The 19729-nt window shown below is 36.0% G+C and overlaps 1 protein-coding gene across 3 annotated transcripts in view; it reads left to right on the top strand.

Annotated features, from left to right (window-relative positions):
- FCHSD2 (FCH and double SH3 domains 2) overlaps positions 1 to 19729 on the top strand; it is a 294896-nt gene that overhangs the window by 242372 nt on the left and 32795 nt on the right. For all 3 annotated transcript variants that reach the window (XM_027562973.1, XM_027562971.1, XM_027562972.1), the window contains 2 exons: positions 7557 to 7673; positions 10737 to 10841. In XM_027562973.1, the coding sequence (XP_027418774.1) occupies positions 7557 to 7673; positions 10737 to 10841 (222 nt within the window). The remainder of the gene's footprint in view (positions 1 to 7556; positions 7674 to 10736; positions 10842 to 19729) is intronic.

The following is a 19729-nucleotide window of genomic DNA, read 5'->3' on the forward strand; positions in this document are numbered from 1 at the left end:
AGAATTGCTGATTTCCAAGATATCCCTTCTTTGTATCTCCTGGTATCAGATGACCTGAAAGGCAAAAATCTTTCTAGAAATAATAAAGTTCATCTTTCTTCACTTAAATGAAAGTTTTTAGTATAAGATTGTTCTAAGAAGGATACGAAATGTACCCTAAAATTCCCCCCCCAAAAAATAAGGATAAATGTAAATTCTGTGAGAGAGATTTTACAAGTACATTTATCAGAATCTCTGTGTTTAAAGTCATTCAGCTGTCACATGGGTGATAACTTTGTGTTAGAGATTCATGCAGGTGTTGTACAATGAGAAATCATGGGCTTTGGAGTCAAATCCTAGCTGTGCTATGTGCTGGCTGTATTTATTTACATATTTATATATATTTAACCTCTATGATTCAGCTTCCTTATATGAAATGACTGTACTTTATTGAGTTTGAAAATTAGATTTGACTCAATGCCTGGCACATAGTAGATAGAAAATAAATGTTAACAGCCTTTTTTCTCCTATCCTCAAGACAAGCATGTTTCTTTTCTTTTTTTTTTTTTTAGGTTGTGCCACAAATTACTATGGGAAATACTTAAATATAAAATATAGAAGACATTACCAAGATAATGAAATATGATAACACTTTGTAGTCATGGCCTCCAGTTTTCAACTCCCTTACTGAGTTGATCACTGGAAGTTCCTTGGGATTTTCTCTCCTGTTTTATTCTACAAAGGATAACTCACCAACCTCTCAGCAGTTTTTAAGGCTAAGAGGCAATATGTCTGGAATAAAAAGTAGCTAATAGTTACTGTCCATTCTTATTCCTCTTAAAAGTACATGACTTGCTCTGCTCAGCACCTCTCTGCCCTATATACATCTCAGTGTGTCTCCCTTCCATTATCAGAACTAGTGTTGTGTACACTTAGGGAGCATTTCCTCACATCTTGTGACAAAGGACAAAATTAACCTGGGAAAGAATACAAGAAACATGCATGTCCACAAAACTTAGATAAGTATGATCTATACAAGCAGGCAGTGGTTCAGTGGTAAAAAATCCGCCTGCAACGCAGGAGATACGGGTTCAATTCCTGGGTAGGGAAGAGCCCCCGGAGTAGGAAATGGCAAATCACTCCAGTATTCTTGCCTGATAAATCCCATGGACAAAGGAGCATGTCAGGCCACAGTTCATGGGGTCACAAAGAGTCAGACATGGCTGAAGCAGCTGCACACACAGCACACACACAAGCAGGAAAACCTTAAGGGAACATTTCCCTCGAACTTCCTGGTGGGGATGAGAGGACCCTTTCCTGTTTACCTTCTCTGAACTACAAATAATAAAATCTTCACAGAAACGATGAAAAAAAGAAAAGAGCTGACAATTAATTTCCAATATATGATCTTTTCCTATTATTTAAAATGCTACTTCTGACATTTAATTCCACCGTCTATAGGTTAACAGTTATATTAAATAAGACAACCGCTTGCTGTAATTAGAATTTTGCATATTAAAGTTTCACTTAAGTGGGGCAATTTTTGCATCTATTTAAAAATAAGTATTAGCAAAAATGTCCTTGTCTGGACTTCCCTGGTGGTCTATTGGCTAAGACTTAGTGCTCCCACTGCAAGGGACCTGGGTTCCATCCCTAGTCAGAGAACTAGATCTACCATGCCGCAACTAAAAGATCCCATGTGCCTCAACTAAGACCCAACACAGCCAAATAAATAAATATATTTTAAATGCCCTTGTCTATAAAAACATCTATATGTGATCAATATATCATGCAAAGCATTTACCTGAAAATTCTCACTGTTACAAGTGGCTCTTGCTGTTGATGGGAATCTTACATTACATTTAGCATTGACTCATCAGAGAAGGCGATGGCACCCCACTCCAGTACTCTTGCCTGGAAAATCTCATGGCTGGAGGAGCCTGGTAGGCTGCAGTCCATGGGGTCGCTAAGAGTCGGACACGACTGAGCGACTTCCCTTTCACTTTTCACTTTCATGCATTGGAGAAGGAAATGGCAACCCACTCCAGTGTTCTTGCCTGGAGAATCCCAGGGATGGGGGAGCCTGGTGGGCTGCCGTCTCTGGGGTTGCACAGAGTCGGACACGACTGAAGTGACTTAGCAGCAGCAGCAGCATCAACATGAACACATTGTGGTAGAGAATTTATGGAAAATACTCCTGATGAATAGATAGATACCATCCTCCTGTACATATACTGGCAATAATATCCAAATGGAAAGATTCTGATTATAGACATGAGTGTCCCTTTCTAGAATCAGCAGTGTCTACTGTCAGGTGTTCAGAGAGGACTGTCTTAAGTTCTTCAGCCTTAGGACAGAAAGGAAATTCAGAAAGGGAATTCCCTGGCAGACCACTGGTTAGGACTCCTGCTTTTACTGCTGAGGGCCTACATTCAATCCCTGGTCAGGGAATTAAGATCCCGCAAGCCACAGGAGCAGCCACCCCCCCCAAAAAATTTTTTTTTGTAGTGTAGTTCTTTAAAGTTATTTAATAACTATACATTTTGAAAAGACTTTATTTTAATATTACTTTCTAAAAAGATGGGTGATTTTTTTTTTTTTTTGGATTGGTGATTTTTGAAAGTAACATTGCTAGGCTCTGAAAGCCTTCCTAAACTCTTGAAATGGTTTGACTTTTATTTTTTTAAAAACAACATTACATCAAAAAATATCTTCTTCTTCTTTTTTTTTTTTTTTGGCTACACTGTGCAGCTTACAGGATCTTAGTTTCCATCCAGAGATGGAACTTGTGTTCCTGCAGTGTAAGTGTGAAGTCCTAGCCACTGGACCACCAGGGAAGTCCCACACTTTCCAATATCCTTGACATATTAGTTTAAGCCTAAAGATGTCTTAGCATTCAGTAAAAGCTTAGCCAAAATTTCATTGAAAAGAAATTTGTATTTTAGCAATGTCTTTTTCAGTATTACTCTCTCTATGTTATCAGTGTTAGATAAATAGAACAATTAATAGACAGTATGGTCATATAAGTATGGGCTTCCCTTGTGGCTCACCTGGCAAAGAATCTGCCTGCAATGAGGGAGACCTGGGTTTGATTCCTGGGTTGGGAATATCCTCTGGAAAAGGGAAAGACTACCCACTCCACTATTCTGACCTGGAAAATTCCATGGACTGTATAGTCCATGGGGTCGCAAAGAATCTGACACGACTGAGTGACTTTCTCTGTCTCTCTCTATGGTCATAAAATGATAGCAGGAATCTCAAGAAGTCTCAACACAAACTCTGGATCTAGCTCTTACTGGCTAAAAGGCTTTAGAGAGACATATATCTTTTTTGAGCCTAGATTTCCACACCTATAAATTGAGAATAGTCTCTATTAGTATTGTTTTGAGATCTAAATGTATGTAAAACACACATTTAAGCACAGAGCTTAAATATTCAATAAATGATACCCTTTTAAAAATTAAAATAGCTGTATAGTTTTCTAATTATAAAAAAGCATTAAAAAAATTTTCACCTAAACCCTCACTATTCAGAGGTAACCACAGGTAACATTTTGGCCAATATCCTTCTGAACATTTCTCTGCAGATATATACTTACCTAGATAATGGACACACAACTTTTTATAAGTAGATTTTTTTATAAGTAGATTATTAATAGACTTGAATTTAAGCTATTTTTTTCTCAGTCAATAGTGCATCATGGATATTTAATATCTGCATTATCTGTACTCCCTAACCATCTTAGAAATTTGACATCCTGCACCTTCCATGGTTTGTCTTTATGGTTTTCATCTCCAATACATCCTAAAATTATGTCATGAATTAAAAATTCCAAGTAAATTTATAGGTTTTTAGAATATTTTAATAATCTTTACAAAGGCCCTTCTGCTCTTGAGACTATCATCTCAGATAATGCTAAGAAGAAATTTGGAGCAGAGAACAGTAGCAATAGAATAGCATAATTTCTGGGTCTCTTACACAGAGAAACACACTGTTCCCTCTGATTACAGCCAATGCGTGAGCCTGTTCTCTTAATTGCAGCACTGGTAAGGATCTGGGATTTCATCTCATCTAGAGATGTCTAGATTTTCAGTTGAGAAAGCTGCGGCCCAGAGAGGAAGTTAAGTATATGAGCCAGAGTGACATACCCAGGCCTCTTTGAGGAGTGAATGCACTTCATATTCAATGGCTACTTTTTAAAGAACAAATAAATTTCATAAAATAAAATGTATAAAGATTCCTTAAGTTGGGGAATCAAAAAAAAAAAATTCCTTCCTTAGCCATCCATTTTGAATGGATTTTGTAGTGAGAATTTAAACATGAAAAAAGAGATCTTTTATTTTACAAGAGCAGAGGGATCTCAGTCCTAAAATGAGCTTTGAGAATCTGGATTAAAATGCATGGCATTAATTTACTATTAGTCCTCTTTCTCCTCTGTTCATCCTGTTCTTCTCCACACAAAATACTTTCCTTTATCCATTAGAAACTGATTCCAATTCAGTATGTTATTCTCATCACTTCTGAAGGCACCATACTAGTAATCTGGTGGCCTGGCCCTCACTTTAGGTTGTATTTGTTAACCAGCCTTTACTGAGGGCATTCTGTGTACTGTTAGGCATGGTGCTACATGCCAGGAATGAATCCTTTAGGGCCTCATATTGCCTGAAGACAAACAGGAAGAAACTTATGTGCAGTAGTCACAGTATAACGTTATGTTAGCCTGACAGCAGCCACATAGTAGATGTCTTACAAATGAATAAATTAATATAATGGAGATATGTCTAAACTGAAGGAATCCCTGAGTCTGTCTGGGAATATCAGGGAAGATTTTGCAGAGAACGTGGACTTGAACTGAGATTTGAAAAATAACTGGGAATTTGTCTGTGGACCAAAAAAGATAGGGTAGTTATTCCAACCAGAAAGAAGAGTACTCAAAAGCATAGGCTTGTGTTTGGATTGACATTTATTTTCCAGGAAAAGATCTGTCTGCTTCTGGAATGTTTTATTAAAGCTTGTATGATTTCTGAAATCTGATGTTTCCAAAAATTTCAAGAATCATGTGAGTTGACCTGAGTTATCAAATAATCCAAACTGACAGACTAGTAAACTACCTAACCTACATTTAAAAGTTGATAGGAAATTCCTTTTATAGCATTTCTCTTCAGTTTGTAATTTGAACTATTTTTGTCTATTATGCAGAGAATTGTTATAAAATAATCAAGTTAAATAAGTGAACTTTTCCAGAGCTAATCTACTGTGTTGTGTGGTATTTAATTTTTAGTCTCATATTCTGCTTTAGGAAAATAACAGTGTTTTTTAAATTATTTCTGAATAGCCTATGTATGTTACTGTTCTTTTATATATTTTAACATATTTTTAAGAAATAGAGGAAAAGTATTAAAAGTATGAACTAAAGATTAAATTAGCCACCATTTTAAAAAGAAGCAGTCACTAACAGATCCTTTCCTGGAATCAACCACTACTGATACTACCATCTTAAAAAGGTAGTGATCTTTACTAGATTCTCATTTATGTTGACCTTTATTTGTGGGAGTGGCATTAGAACATTTCTTTATGTATTGTTTAGTACCCTGGCCTGTGTTTTCCTTATAAGGAATTCTCATTTGTCTAGAACTGTATTATAGTTAGCCATGTTTTTCCATGGCTTGATGTCAGAATTCATGAAAGCAATCAATCTACTTGAATTTTTGTTACATGTCATTCCTTGCCCAGAAGTTCCCAAAATCACGTCTCCCAGTCAGTGGTATTTGTGATCTGTCCTGATCATCGGCACTCCATTCTGAGTAATAGTAAACCCATAGGGAATGAGGGGAAAAAAGCACAGCTTTCAAGCACAGATAATACTCAGTAAAAAGGTACAGATTCTGTGTAGGCAAGTTGGCCATGCAGCCAAGACACATTTTAGACCAGTTTACCAGTTCCTACAATGTGCCTCAGTAATAAAAATTAAAGTTCTGTGTTAGCTGCCTCCTTTCTCATCTACTCTGTGCTCTACAGTTTTATTCTTTTTGGATCTCAATCTTTCATTATATCACCTTGTTTTTGACTCATTATTTGGGCTATCAGGAACCTGGGAATTATTTGGATTTTTTTATTAGCAATAATGCTAATTTTTTTGTTTCAAGTAATTTTCTTTTGGGTCTTTAGCAATTACCATCTATTGGATACTTACACATATGCTATAAGAAAATGTTTAAAATATGACCTCATTTTGTCCTAAATAACCCCTTTGAGATAGATGGCATTTTCACCAATTTCAACTGTAACTAAAACGCAGATTAATTAACAACCCAAAAGATCATAAAGCTAGTAAATGGCATAGAGAAGATTAAAACTGGATCTTTCTGGCTCAAAAATCTGTACCTGAGCTTTTCAGAGTATACCTTTCTACCATACATCCTATAGATTACATTTCCATTCTGCATTCAGGGTTTAACATTTTAAACCTTGGCTTCTGAGTACAGAGATGAATTTAAATGCCTAGATTCTTTTGCAAACCAAATATAATTCCCTAATAGCCCAAAGAATGAATCAGTATAAAATGTAAATGTAAAGTTGGTTAGATTTAGATATGTTTCAATTCTTTTATCATTATATAATCTAGCTTTAGCTGAAATGTCTGCATAGAGAAAAAGTTTTTCAACCTTGCTTACAGTACCCCCCCAAAATATTAAATTTTTAATCCAATTTTAATAAAGATTGTTTTTTTATGAATTCTTCATTCTTTAGAAGAAGTTAAAACAGTTTAATGATTAAGAGCTCTAGTTCTGGAATCAGAAGTTGTAACATTTACTATCTGGTAGACACTGGAAATTTTATTTAACATCTCTGAGCCTCAGTTTCCTTTTCTATAAAATGACCATGTGACCCATTTCATAAAATTATTATAAAAGTTACATGAAGCACTTGCCACAGTACCTTGCATAATAGGGGTTAACTATTAACTGTTGTTTAGTTAGATTTTGCAGTTTGTTCTTTGTGATCATTTGCTCTAGCATCCCTATCTTTGAGATGACAAGTAAAGCCCAGAAGAAGGACAAAAGCTAGCTTGAGGTTTGGTGGTAAGTTGGTGATGGACCTGTAACTAAAGCCCAGTATTTTTGAGGATGGTTAGGTTGTGTTGCTATTATTGTATTGTTTTATTTTTTTTTCTTTTCACTTCTATCCAATGATTCCTGCTTTAATCCCATTGAAATTATTAAATTGTTTCTGTTTTGTCTATGCAGCTATTTTAGTGTCATAGTAAGTTGGCATGAATACTTTTTTGCTTAGCTTAGTTTTCTTCACACCCAAAATGGGTCAAGCTACAGTATTAGAGATGAAGCTTTAATGTTCAGCAGTGGAAGACAAAAATCTGTGGTCATTTATGGTTTTTATACCATCCTCTTTGTCTTCTGCTAATCTCCTATGACATGAGACATTGCTTTCCACAGTAGTGGAGCATGCCTCCTGTTTTGAGTGCTGATTAAATGAAGGCCCTCTGGTCTACCTACAAAATGGTAGTGATTTCAACAAGGATAACAGTACTTTTCCCTCTGTTCTCTCTTGTGTTGTAGAGCCGACAGCTAGAATCAGAAACAGGGACCACAGAAGAGCACAGTTTAAACAAAGAGGCTCGGAAATGGGCCACACGTGTGGCACGGGAGCACAAAACTATTGTTCACCAACAACGGGTAAGTGCAATAGTAGGTTACATCTAACTTTAAGTAGGTTATATCTGCTGCTGCTGTTAAACCGCTTCAGTCGTGTCCGACTCTGTGCAACCCCAGAGACGGAAGCCCACCAGGCTTGCCCGTCCCTGGGATTCTCCAGGCAAGAACACTGAAGTGGGTTGCCATTTCCTTCTCCAATGCATGAAAGTGAAAAGTGAAAGGGAAGTCGCTCAGTCGTGTCTGACTCTTAGCGACCCCATGGACTACAGCCTACCAGGCTCCTCCATCCATGGGATTTTCCAGGCAAGAGTACTGGAGTGGGGTGCCATTGCCTTCTCCGAGGTTATATCTAACTTAAGTCAAACATCAAACCAGTTTAAGGAGTTGAATTTTATTGTGTGAAAAATATCTGATATATATTTTTCCTATAATTGAACACTCAGCAATGTTTTCCACTATCTACTAAATACCTGTACAATATATCCCTATAGCTTCTTAACTTTATGCATGTTTATACCTCTTAATCCCCTGCCCCTATTTTGCCCCTACCTCATTCTCTCTTTCCACTGGTAACCACTAGTTTGTTCTCTATATCTGTGAATCTGTTTCTTTTTTGTTATTTTCACTAGTTTGTTTTATATTTTAGATTCCACATATAAGTGCTAACATATAGTATTTGTCTTTCTCTGACTTAAAAAAAAAAATTTGTAATTAAATTTATTTGTAATTTCAGTGAAATCTCAGTGAAACTTTAAAAATATTTTCAAAGGAACTTCATCTGATCCTAAAACATGTCTAATATCTGCCTACCTAGCAGGAGAAACAGATTCGATTCCTGACTTGGGACGATCCTCTGGAGGAGGGCTTGGCAACCCACTCCAGTATTCTTGCCTAGGAATCCCATGGACAGAGGAGCCTAGCGGTCTATAGCCATGGGGTCGCAAAAGAATCTGACACAACTTAATGACTAAACAGCAAAACAGCAATAGCCAGTAATAATAATAATGAGATATTTGTAGTTTTAAAGCTGTAGCATCATACAGAAGTTAACAAATGTATCAAAGAAAATGATCTGTGTATGTATGGACCTTTAGATATTGATTCGAAAAAACACTATAAAAAGTCATTTTTCGACAAGCAGGGAATTTTAATGATGAACGGTATATTAAGGTGACCAAGGGATTATTGTGAAGTCTGATAATAGTATTATGGTTGTATTTTTTTTAAGTTTTTAGAGACTTTTACTAAAGCATGTAGGAATGAAATGACAAGATGTCTAGAATTTGCTTTAAAATGCTTTTCATTAGCACAGAAAAATAAAGAATGGGTAAAACAAATGTGGAGAAGTTTCATTAACTATTGAATCTTGGAGATTGATATTTAATAATTCATCATACTAGTCTATTTTTGTATTTTAGTGTATTTAAAATACACTAGTCTATTGAGTGTATTTAAATATTTCATAATAAAAACTTGTTAATGGCATTTCAAATCTTTGAGTAAAGGATTTACTCAGGAAATGGCATTATAGCAATTATTTGTGTATTTGGAAAAATATATAAAGTTAGATTTCTCCCTTCTGCCATATGCAAGGTAAATTTCAAAAGAATTAAAGACCTGAGTGCTAGACACAAGACTACTGAAAACTAAAAAAAAAAAGAATAAGAATATTTTTGGCATATTACAAATGGTTTCTTAAGTAAGACACAAAACCCAGAACCTATACAGTAAGATGATTGATGAATGTGACTACATAAAAGCTAAAACTTTCTGTAAAACAACAGGTTTTCTGAAAGTTAAGAGAAAGGCAATAGAATGGGAGGAAATATTTATGACATAAATAACAGAAAAAGGACTCATATCTAGAAGGAAATATATTTAAATAATAATAAAAAAATTAGAAAAATGAATAGAGGATATGAAATGATGCTCTATTACAGAGAAACAAAAATTGAAACAATGAGATAATCTTTTTAAAATTTCAAAGATTGATGGTATCCAGTGTTGGTGAAATGTAGAGAAATGTGCTCTTACACACTACTAGAAAAATAGGTACAGCCTCTTGTGAGCAATTTGGCAATGTCTATAAAAATGTACAATTTCTACTTTTATGTTTTTGCCTTAGATAAATATCCTCATGTGTTCAAAGAGTCATTGACTAGGTTGTTGTTGTTTTTGTTTAGTTGCAAAGTCTTGTCTGACTCTTTCGTGACCTCGTGCACAGTAGCCTGCCAGTATCCTTTGTTCATGAGATTTTTCAGGCAAGAATACTGGAGTAGGTTGCCATTTCCTTCTCCAGGGAATCTTCCTGACCCAGGGATTAAACCTGCATCTCCTGTGTTATAGGCAGATTCCTTACCACTGAGCCACCTGGGAAGCCCAGGTAGTTAGTACAGTAATATTTATAATATTGAGAAATTTGAAAACTCAAATGGCAGTAAAGTAAGAGCAAGTGAAGTATGATACAGTTGAATTATTGAATCAGTGGATTAGAGGATGATGTCTATTTGTACAAACACACAAAGGTTTCTTAGACACATTTGATAGATCTTATTATTTTTTAAAACTGGGCAAAGTTTATAGGAAATATGTATTAAACGGTTTGATAAAATGCAAGTAAATTGATGGGACAGTGGTTATCTTGAAGTAGGGAACACCTGGTAAGGTATGAAGCTACAATAGACTTTCTGCCATTTTGTATTAGTTGTTGTTTGGAAGCAGTGCTTTATATTCATGTCATTTTTAAGTTAAAGGTGTGCATATAAAAAAAATGCAATTCAAATAAGATTTATAGATTGTGCCAATGTCAGTTTCCTGGATTTTATCTTATACGGTAGTTAGACAGGTTTTTACTGTTGGGGAATCTGGGTGAAGAGACTCTCTGTCCTACTTTTGCAACTTCTTGTAAGTCTGTAATTACTTCAGAGCTTTTTAAAAATTTTTTCAAATAAATAAATGGAAACAAAGGTTAAAAAGGGAATCATGGAAACTTGTCACTAAAGTCTTTAAAATTATCTAGACGTTCTAGTCATTTAATAAGAGAAAAATAGAAAACAATTATCATTTTCCTATTTTCTTTAATAGGTTCTAGATGATCTGGAATGCCATGGAGTTTCAGTATCAGAACAAAACCGAGCAGAGTTGGAACAGAAAATAGATGAAGCTAAAGAAAATATTCGTAAAGCAGAGGTGAGGTGGGAGCTAGTTGTGGCGTTTAGCCCAGCTCCAGCAGTGTCACAGCCGCGATGTGGACCTTTAGAATCCAGTCTCTATACACTGACTGATTTGAAGGGTGATTCACCATCTGTGTCCAGAGTATTATTTTTAAATGTCTGTTTCATACAAGGTAGTACACATAACAAAAATACACTAAGCCCACTATGAAGGGTTTACAATCATGAAATATTAAATAGCAAAAGAATTAGGCCACAATAAAGATTAATAGTACAAAAACTGATCCATGTAAATTTAGTGCCAAGAGTTGATTAAGCAGACAAGGCAAAAAAAAAAGTTAAAGCATTTTAATCTTTCGGGGAGTCATGGAATCCTTTGAGGATTATATGACAGTATAAAACCCTCTCTACCACAGAAAAATACACATTTTATGTGTAGTGTTCAGAAGTTCGTGTACCATACACTAATATTCTGTGACCTAGAGAGGGACAAGTTGAGATGGAAAGAAAAGTTATTTGCAAAGGAGAAAGATATAGGATATAGTTGGCAGTTGGATTTGATTAGGATAGAAGATTTTTGTAAGAAAATGTGGTGCAAAGTAAGGAAAGTCATCACGGTTAAGACCAGTTCATGGAGGACCCCTGCTCATTTGTATTTAGTTACATATCCAATGCATCATAGTAAAGGGATATGGAAGTAGACATTTAAAAAAAAAGACTGAGTGTGCAGCCCTCAGTGAGAACACGTTCTTATTAGAAAGGCTGAAAGAATGCCCAAGATAGTTAAGACTCTAAAGCATAAGTGCCAAGAAGTAGTGGTCTACACATAAGGAAACCAAAGGGCACACAGATCGCTGTGGGATAAGTTATTAGGGCAGGTAATACAAAGAGGTAAAACTTATGATGGGCATTGACAGATGGAAAAGGGATAGCACAGTTTTGTGCCCTGCAACCTTAAGAGGCAGAGCTAGAACTAAAAGCAGAAGGTAGGAAGAAGGCAGATTTGAGCTTGCTACTGGGAAATACTTTCTAACAGTCAGATACACCCAGTGGCAGAATAAGTTGCCCAGGATCTAGTGCAGCAGTGTAAGTGTGTAAGAAGATTCTGTATAAGCATTTCTTGCATTGGATTGAGCATTAATCTAAACTAGTGATTTTCAAACACTCTCTCAGATCTCTAGATTTGAGGAAGTATTTCAGTGATTGAGGTGGGGCAAGGAGTAGGGGTTGGTAGTGAGCGGAAAGGCAGCATCAGCAAAGACAGGGAATATGAGTGTGTTTGTGATACCACCCATGGAAGTGATCTGAACCAGACAAGGCTTGCTGTCTACCTGGCCTGTAGAAGCCCCAGTAACCCCAGCTTGCCTTTTTTCCTAGCACATGACCCACAGCCTCCATAGTAAAGAGAGCAGAGTGAACAATAAATAGCCCTTTTCCTCACTGAATTCAAGGTCATGGCTAAACAGCTGCCCTAGAGTGCTGGCCAAGTATATTGGCAGGCTCTTGCCTAGTCTGAGAAACATGGGCTTGTGTAGAAGAGCTTTTCTTGTTTGATGTTTCTCCAAACTCTGGGTGAAGTCAATTTCAGAGTCTTGACAGGACAAGTCTCAGAAGTTTTCTGAAGGATGTGTTCTCTCTTGTATTTTCCATTTCCAGACTTTATCCGTAGTGTCACTATCTGGTACCCTACCTCCACCATGCCCTCCAGTAATAGCAGTAGTAGGTATCAGTCACACAAAGTCTGCATTTAGGTTGAATGACCTGTTATTTCCATGAATGTGCTAAACTGCCCTGTGTTTGTAAAGCTTAAAATATGAAGTGAGATTCACACAACAGAATGTCTCATCTCTCCTAATACTAGTATGTAAGTCTGTATTCTCAAAGATAACTTTTTTTTTTACCAGAAATATGAAATATTCTAAAAACCACAATGCCAGAATCATTATCTGTTTTTAATATCTGTGAAATGCAGTTAATCCTACCACTTGTATAAAACGATCTCTGACTTGATTTCCACTTATCAGTTACAAAAAATAATCCAGTTAAATTAGATGGCAAATATGAGGGTACTATTAGGGGATTATTTGCAGTATTGTCATGATGAGATTTTTGTATAGGCTGGACCATTAGAGCCTTCAGAGGAATTGACAGTAATAATTTCAATAGATTTCCTTTTTCTTTCTTCTGCCTGTATATCATTTGCATTGGATTTTCTCTTTCCATTCAGCAGTTACTTAATTATAAATACTGAAACAGAAGGGAGAAGAAACTAGTTAAAAATCCATTATATCCTTTATGTTTGGTGTTTAACTCCTACAACATGAATCCTACCCTCCCTTGTTGGTTAATCTGCTTTATCTAATCTTTTCTATATTGTGTTTCTATTTAGTGTTGCTAATTAGAATAGAAACCTTTATGGTACTCAGTAATAGATTAAAAAAATTTTCCAGTCATAAGAAATTGAAAATGTAAATGACCTGTGCTTTTCTAAAGAATAAGAATAGATTGCTATTTCCAAAGAACAGTATAATAGAGGTTGTGTAATGATTAAATAATTATTGGCTGGTTAATTTCAGGATGGACTCCTTGATTAGTTTAACAAACAATTAATGAGTGTCTGCTGTGTGCCAGATTCTGATGAATATACTAGACGTAAACTGATGAACAAAATTATTGTTACATTGTTATGATCTCTATGACTGCTAGCTGTGCTACTCTTTGTAGCCCCTAGTTTAAGAACCGAAATGAGGCAACAGCTGCTCAAATTAAAATTTAAAGAGTTTTCTTAATCTGGTATTTAGGTATTTGAATTTTTTGAAATGTCTTTTGTCATACAGATACACATTTCTTAATCTGACATGCTAGTGCTCAGTCACATCGGTCATGTCCGACTCTTTGCAACCCTATGGACCATAGCCCACCAGGCTCCTCTGTCCTTGTGATTTTTCTGGCAAGAATACTGGAGTGGGTTGCCACGCCCTCCTCCAAGGGATCTTCTGACCCAGGAATAAAACCTGTGTCTCCTGTGTGTTCTGCATTGCAGGCAAATTCTTTACTGCTGAGCCACCCATATCATACCCATTTTTAAGATAGCTTTTCAAGAAACTAGGAATTTTAAATGCCCTTTCGGGAAGCTGTACATGACTTGTGTTTCTTCAGGACACAATTCTCTTGTACTTGAGTAATTCAAAATTACAGTGTCACTTTTGTACTCAAAAACGGAAATGGTAAGACCTTTGCCATAATGCTATAAGAGAAGTATACAAACTTCAGTTGCATAAAATGTGAGGTCTCATTGTTGTTTAGTCACTAAGTTGTGTCCGACTCTTTTGTGACCCCATGGGCTATAGCCTACCAGGCTCCTCTGTCCATGGGATTTCCCAGGCAAGAATATTGGGATGGGTTGCCGTTTCCTTCTCCCAGGGATCTTCCCGAACCAGGGATCAAACCCGTGTCTCCTGCATTGCAGGCGGATTCTTTACCACTGAGCCACTTGGGAAGCTGCTCAGTCCTCATTGCTACAAGGTTAATGAAATGCTAAGGGTGACCCTGCTATAAAAACAAAATTTCCAATCATATATATCCAAATTTATATTACCTTCAGATTTGTTTATTGCAAGGTGATACTGTACTCTTATAATGTAGCATGTTGGTAGACATCTTAACTAATCACTTTCTTCAGTTTTTAATGTGAAAATTTTTCAAATGTACAAAAAAGATGAGTATTTTTCAACATGCTAAGTCAACTATTAATATTTTACAGTATAAAATTTATGAGTGTATTTCTGTGCTATAAGTTACAAGTTTAAAGGCCTGATCATAGTCTTATTTTAGGCAAGAATACTTTATAGATGATACTGTTTTTCATCATAGTATGTTTTTATCAAGTTTTCTCACAATTGATGCTAAGAATAGTCACTTTCAATTTAGGTGGTACTACCAAATCTTTCCACTGTTAAAGTTCTTTTTTCTTTTTCCATTGCAATTAACAAGTATTAGTCACCTCCAGTGGCTGCAAGTGAGTCTTTTTCTCCCTTTCTTAAGTATCGTTACAATGTCATCCTGGAATTTTAAAAATCAATTTTATTAAGGTATAATATACATAAAATGTAACCATTTCAAGTAAACATTTTGATGTGCTTTGACAAATGCATACCCCTATATATCTACCTCCACAGCCAAGATAGAAAATATTTCTGTCATCCCAAAAATTCTTTTGTGACCAGGCAACAAATGATCTGATGTCAGATAGGTTAGTTCAATTCCAACAACATGAATAATACATCACTTGATATTGTCCCACACATCACATATAAAGATCACCTCACACACTTTTACCAGCCTTACTTTTTATCATAATCTCAGTTTGATGAGTTGTTATGTATTCAAGTTCATGAATCTTTTCTTCTGTAGTTATAACCTGCTATTAAGGCTATCCTGTGAATTTTTATTTCATATATTACATTTTTAGGTCTATAAGTTTGGTTTGGTTCCTTATATCTGCCAGTTCACCCTTGTTTATTTTCATGATGTCCTTTTAGTCCTTAAGTATATTTATAAAAGTGACTTTAAAGTTCTCATCTACTCATTCTGTGATTTCTTACTCTCTACTGACTGATTTTTCCTTTGGTTGTGGCTTGTATTTTTCTCTTATTCAAATACTGAGTACTTTTTTTTGTTCACTGAATATAAGAAATAGTGACCGTTTGGCTATTGAGTGAGTGTCTGGATTCTCTTTTCCTCTGTTAAAGCCTGCTGAGTTTTATTTGGGCAGCCAGCTCAGTTTGATCTGCAGATCAGTTAGATCTGTTCAAGACTTATTTTTAAGCTTTGTTTAGATTGGTTTAGAATAGCCTTTCCAGTAGGTCTAGTTTAGCCTTATTACTAATGGATCTCCTTTCTGCCATTTCTTCTTATGCCTTGAGAATCCAACAAGGTCTCTGGTCTCTCAGCTCTGGCTGGATAGAACTGCAACATCTTTCAGCCCTATACAATCTCTGGGAGTTTTTCAGTTCACAGCTCCATGGTAGACATTCTTTCCACAGTACTTATTCTTTGTATCTCCTCATGGAGTTCCACTTTATGTACTTTCAATTTATTATGGATTTTTATTCGTTTGATGTATTTTTAATATTATAGTTATCCTACTTTAAGCCCCATATTGTCTAAATTTGGCCAGTGAGAGTCCATTTAAGCTAACTTCTGTGTCCTTTTCATATTACTCTTCTTAGTCTTTTAACATTAATTTGCTTTCTAGCACAGCAAGCTATCTTACTGCTGTTCAGTTGCTCAGTCATGTCCAACTCATTGCAGCCCCATGGACTGCAGCATGCCAGGCTTCCCTGTCCTTCACCATCTTCTGGAGCTTGCTCAAACTCATGTCCATTGAGTTGGTGATGCCATCCAATCTCACCCTCTGTCATCCCCTTCTCCTCCTGCCTTCAGTCTTTCCCAGCATCAGGGTCTTTTCTAATGTGTCAGGTGGCCAACATATTGGAACTTCAGCTTCAGCATCAGTCCTTCCAATGAATATTCAAGATTGATTTCCTTTAGGATTGACTATATTAATCTTCTTGCAGTCCGTGGGACTCTCAAGAGTCTTCTTAAACACCACAGTTCAAAAGCATCAATTCTTTGGTGCTTAGCTTTCTTTATGGTCCAACTCTCACATCCATACATGACTACTGGAAAAACCGTAGCTTTACTAGACGGACCTTTGTCAGCAAAGTAATACCTCTGCTTTTTAATTTGCTGTCTAGGTTGGTCATAGCTTTTCTTCCAAGGAGCAAGTGTCTTTTAATTTCATGGCTGCAGTCACCATCTGCAGTGATTTTGGAGCCCAAGAAAATAAAGTCTGTCACTGTTTCCATTGTTTCTCCATCTATTTGCCATGAAGTGATGGGACCGGATGCCATGATCATTTTTTGAATGTTGAGTTTTAAGCCAGCTTTTTCACTCTCCTCTTTCACTTTCATCAAAAGGCTCTTTAGTTCCTCTTCACTTTCTTCCATAAGGGTGGTGTCATCTGCATATCTAAGGTTATTGATATTTCTCCTGGCAGTTTTGTTCCAGCTTGTGCTTCATCCAGCCTGGCATTTCGCATGATGTTAGACAACAACTCTGCATAGAAGTTAAATAAACAGGGTGACAATGCAGCCTTCATGTACTCCTTTCCCAATTTGGAACCAGTCTGTTGTTCCTTGTCTAGTTCTAACTGTTGGATCTTGACCTGCATACAGGTTTCTCAAGAGGCAGGTAAGGTGGTCTGGTATTCCCGTCTCTTGAAGAATTTTCCAGTTTGTTGTGATCCACATAGTCAAAGGCTTTAGTGTGGTCAGTGAAGCAGAAGTAGATGTTTTTCTGGAATTCTCTTGCTTTTTCTATGATTCAGTGGATGTTGCCAATTGATCTCTGGTTCCTCTGTCTTTTCTAAATAACAGCTTGAACATCTGGAAGTTCTTGGTTCAGGTACTGTTGAAGCATAGATTGGAGGATTTTGAGAATTAATTACTTTGCTAGCATGTGAAATGAGTGAAAGCTATCTTAGGCTTGCTTTGTATTCTCTCTGCCCATATTTAGAATTAACCTTTTCTCCAAGAAGCCCTGATTTCTTTTAGTATATAGAATAATATTTAGATACCAAAGTCTAGGCTGTGAAGGTGCTTATTGCACCTGGTTTGTGGTATAGAAATAAATGGGAGTCATCTATTTCTTGGGCCTTTCTTTGTGGTTTAGAGCTAGGAATTTTTTTAGAATCGTGAGTTTGTACTGATATTTTCAGTTAAAATTTAAAATTGGAAAGATTTTATTAAACTTCTTTGGGTTTTATGTGTATATCTTTTATTTTATATTGAGATTTTTAGTTCCTATATTATCATGATATTTTATTTTCTTTATTCTACATATGTATTAAATAGTTTCTAAATTTAAATGCAAATATTAATAATACTACAGAGTGACATTTAAGATCTCTTGGAATTCTTCTTGAATGTAGGCTATATCTCTTCAAGGGTGTCTGCTTCTGATAATAAGGGACTAGCTTATATCCTCTTTTAGATAACAATTACTAATCTAATCTAGGGTAAAAATATTTAAAATACCTATTTGGTAGAACTGGAAAATGCCCCAAAGCATATAAGAACTTGAGAGGAATAGACTCTTCAAAGAATGGGACTATACTTGGTGGCATTTACATTTTACAGCTCTTCCTGAAGGGCTGTACAACTAAGATTCAAGCAGAGAGCCTCAGCCTCACTGGCTTGAGCTGGGACGTCAGGGAGTTCTCAGATTTGCATATAAATAGCCATCCAAATCCTTGGCCAAACCTAAATAGACATGTGGAACAGAAACTCCAAGGAACTTGGCAAGAAACAACAGCTAGAAGGGCCCCCCCACCACCCCCCCCAAAAAAAATGAGCATAAATTTCAGCTGTTGTTCATCACAGGGAAGCAATGCTAATCATTAGAAAATGGAAGTGATTATATTAATATCAGACAAAATAGGTGGCATAAGAAATGTTAAGAGAGATGATGATTCATAATGATGAAAAAGAAGTACAGTTCATCAAAACAATCCTAAATGTGTTTGTAGCTAATAATAGTTACAGAATAGTTCATGTAAAAACTGACAACAAAATGAAAAATAAACACATCTATAATCGTAGTTTGAGACTTCAGCCTTCCATTCTGTAGTTGATAGAACAAGGAGCTAGAAAATTAGTAAATATATAGAAGACTTAAATAACACATGAGCCAACTTTACCTAATAGACATTTATAGAACCCTCCACTCCACAGGAGTAGAATATACTATTATGTTCTTTTAAAGTAGACATGGAGAAATTCCCTGGTAGTCTAGGGGTTAAGACTTTGTGCTTTCACTGCTGGGGGCCTGGGTTCAATCCCTGGTCAGGGAACTAAGCTCCTACAACCCATGAGGCCTGGACAAAAAAAATAATAATAATATAAATAAAGTAAATAGAGAATATTTAGCAAGACCATAGACTATACCACAAACCCATGTCACTGAGTCTTAAAGGATGTTATGTGGAGTATGTTCTCTGACCCATCAGAATAAAATTAGAAAGCAGTAACAGAAAGATATCCCAGATATTTGGGAATTAAATTATTTAAGTACAGTAATTTGTTGTTGCCCTTAGGGAAAAAAAAATCCAGCTTAATGGCAAAAACAACAATGATTTATTGTCTTTCATCATCTGGGTTTTGTCTGTGTAGTTCTTCCCATGATTTGTCCATGATTACTCAAAGAGCTGCACACAGCTAAAGGACTAGGTCTTTTTTCCATATGGCCCTCCATCCTCAAATAGGCTAAACAGGTCTTCCCCACATAGTGGAGGCATATACCAAGAAATCAAGTCCTAGTAACACTCTTATCAAGCCTCTGCTTTTATCAGATTTGTATATGTTCCATTGGCCAAAAAGATAATCATATGGACAAGGCCACAGTCAATGTGGGAGGGGATGCATGGAGACTCCCACGTTTCATTGGATGTAACCTTTTACCGCAATTGATATGACCTTGGTTAAATCATTTTCTCACCTATTCAGTAGAGTTTGTGATATACATTATCAGGCTTGTTGTATGAATTAAATGAAATAGTATAATTATATAGTACCTAGTATATATGATAAAAGTTGTTTGGGGGTGAGGAGGGGTTTAAGATACCAAAAGTAATTGAGTGGCAAATGGTATTATCTACCAGTATTCATTTCCTGCTGTATGCACTGACGTAAATAGTAGGGTTACAAATAGACACAGTTATTATCCTTAGAGAAATGATATTTTGAATATAAGTTAATTAAGCCCAAATTAGGTTTACAGATTTTGTAACTGTCAAAAAGTTTCATAAACTCAACCATGGTGTGACACTTGGATACGTGTATG

This window comes from Bos indicus x Bos taurus, chromosome 15 (genome assembly GCF_003369695.1).
Source record: "Bos indicus x Bos taurus breed Angus x Brahman F1 hybrid chromosome 15, Bos_hybrid_MaternalHap_v2.0, whole genome shotgun sequence".
In the NCBI taxonomy this organism is placed as follows: Eukaryota; Metazoa; Chordata; class Mammalia; order Artiodactyla; family Bovidae; genus Bos; species Bos indicus x Bos taurus.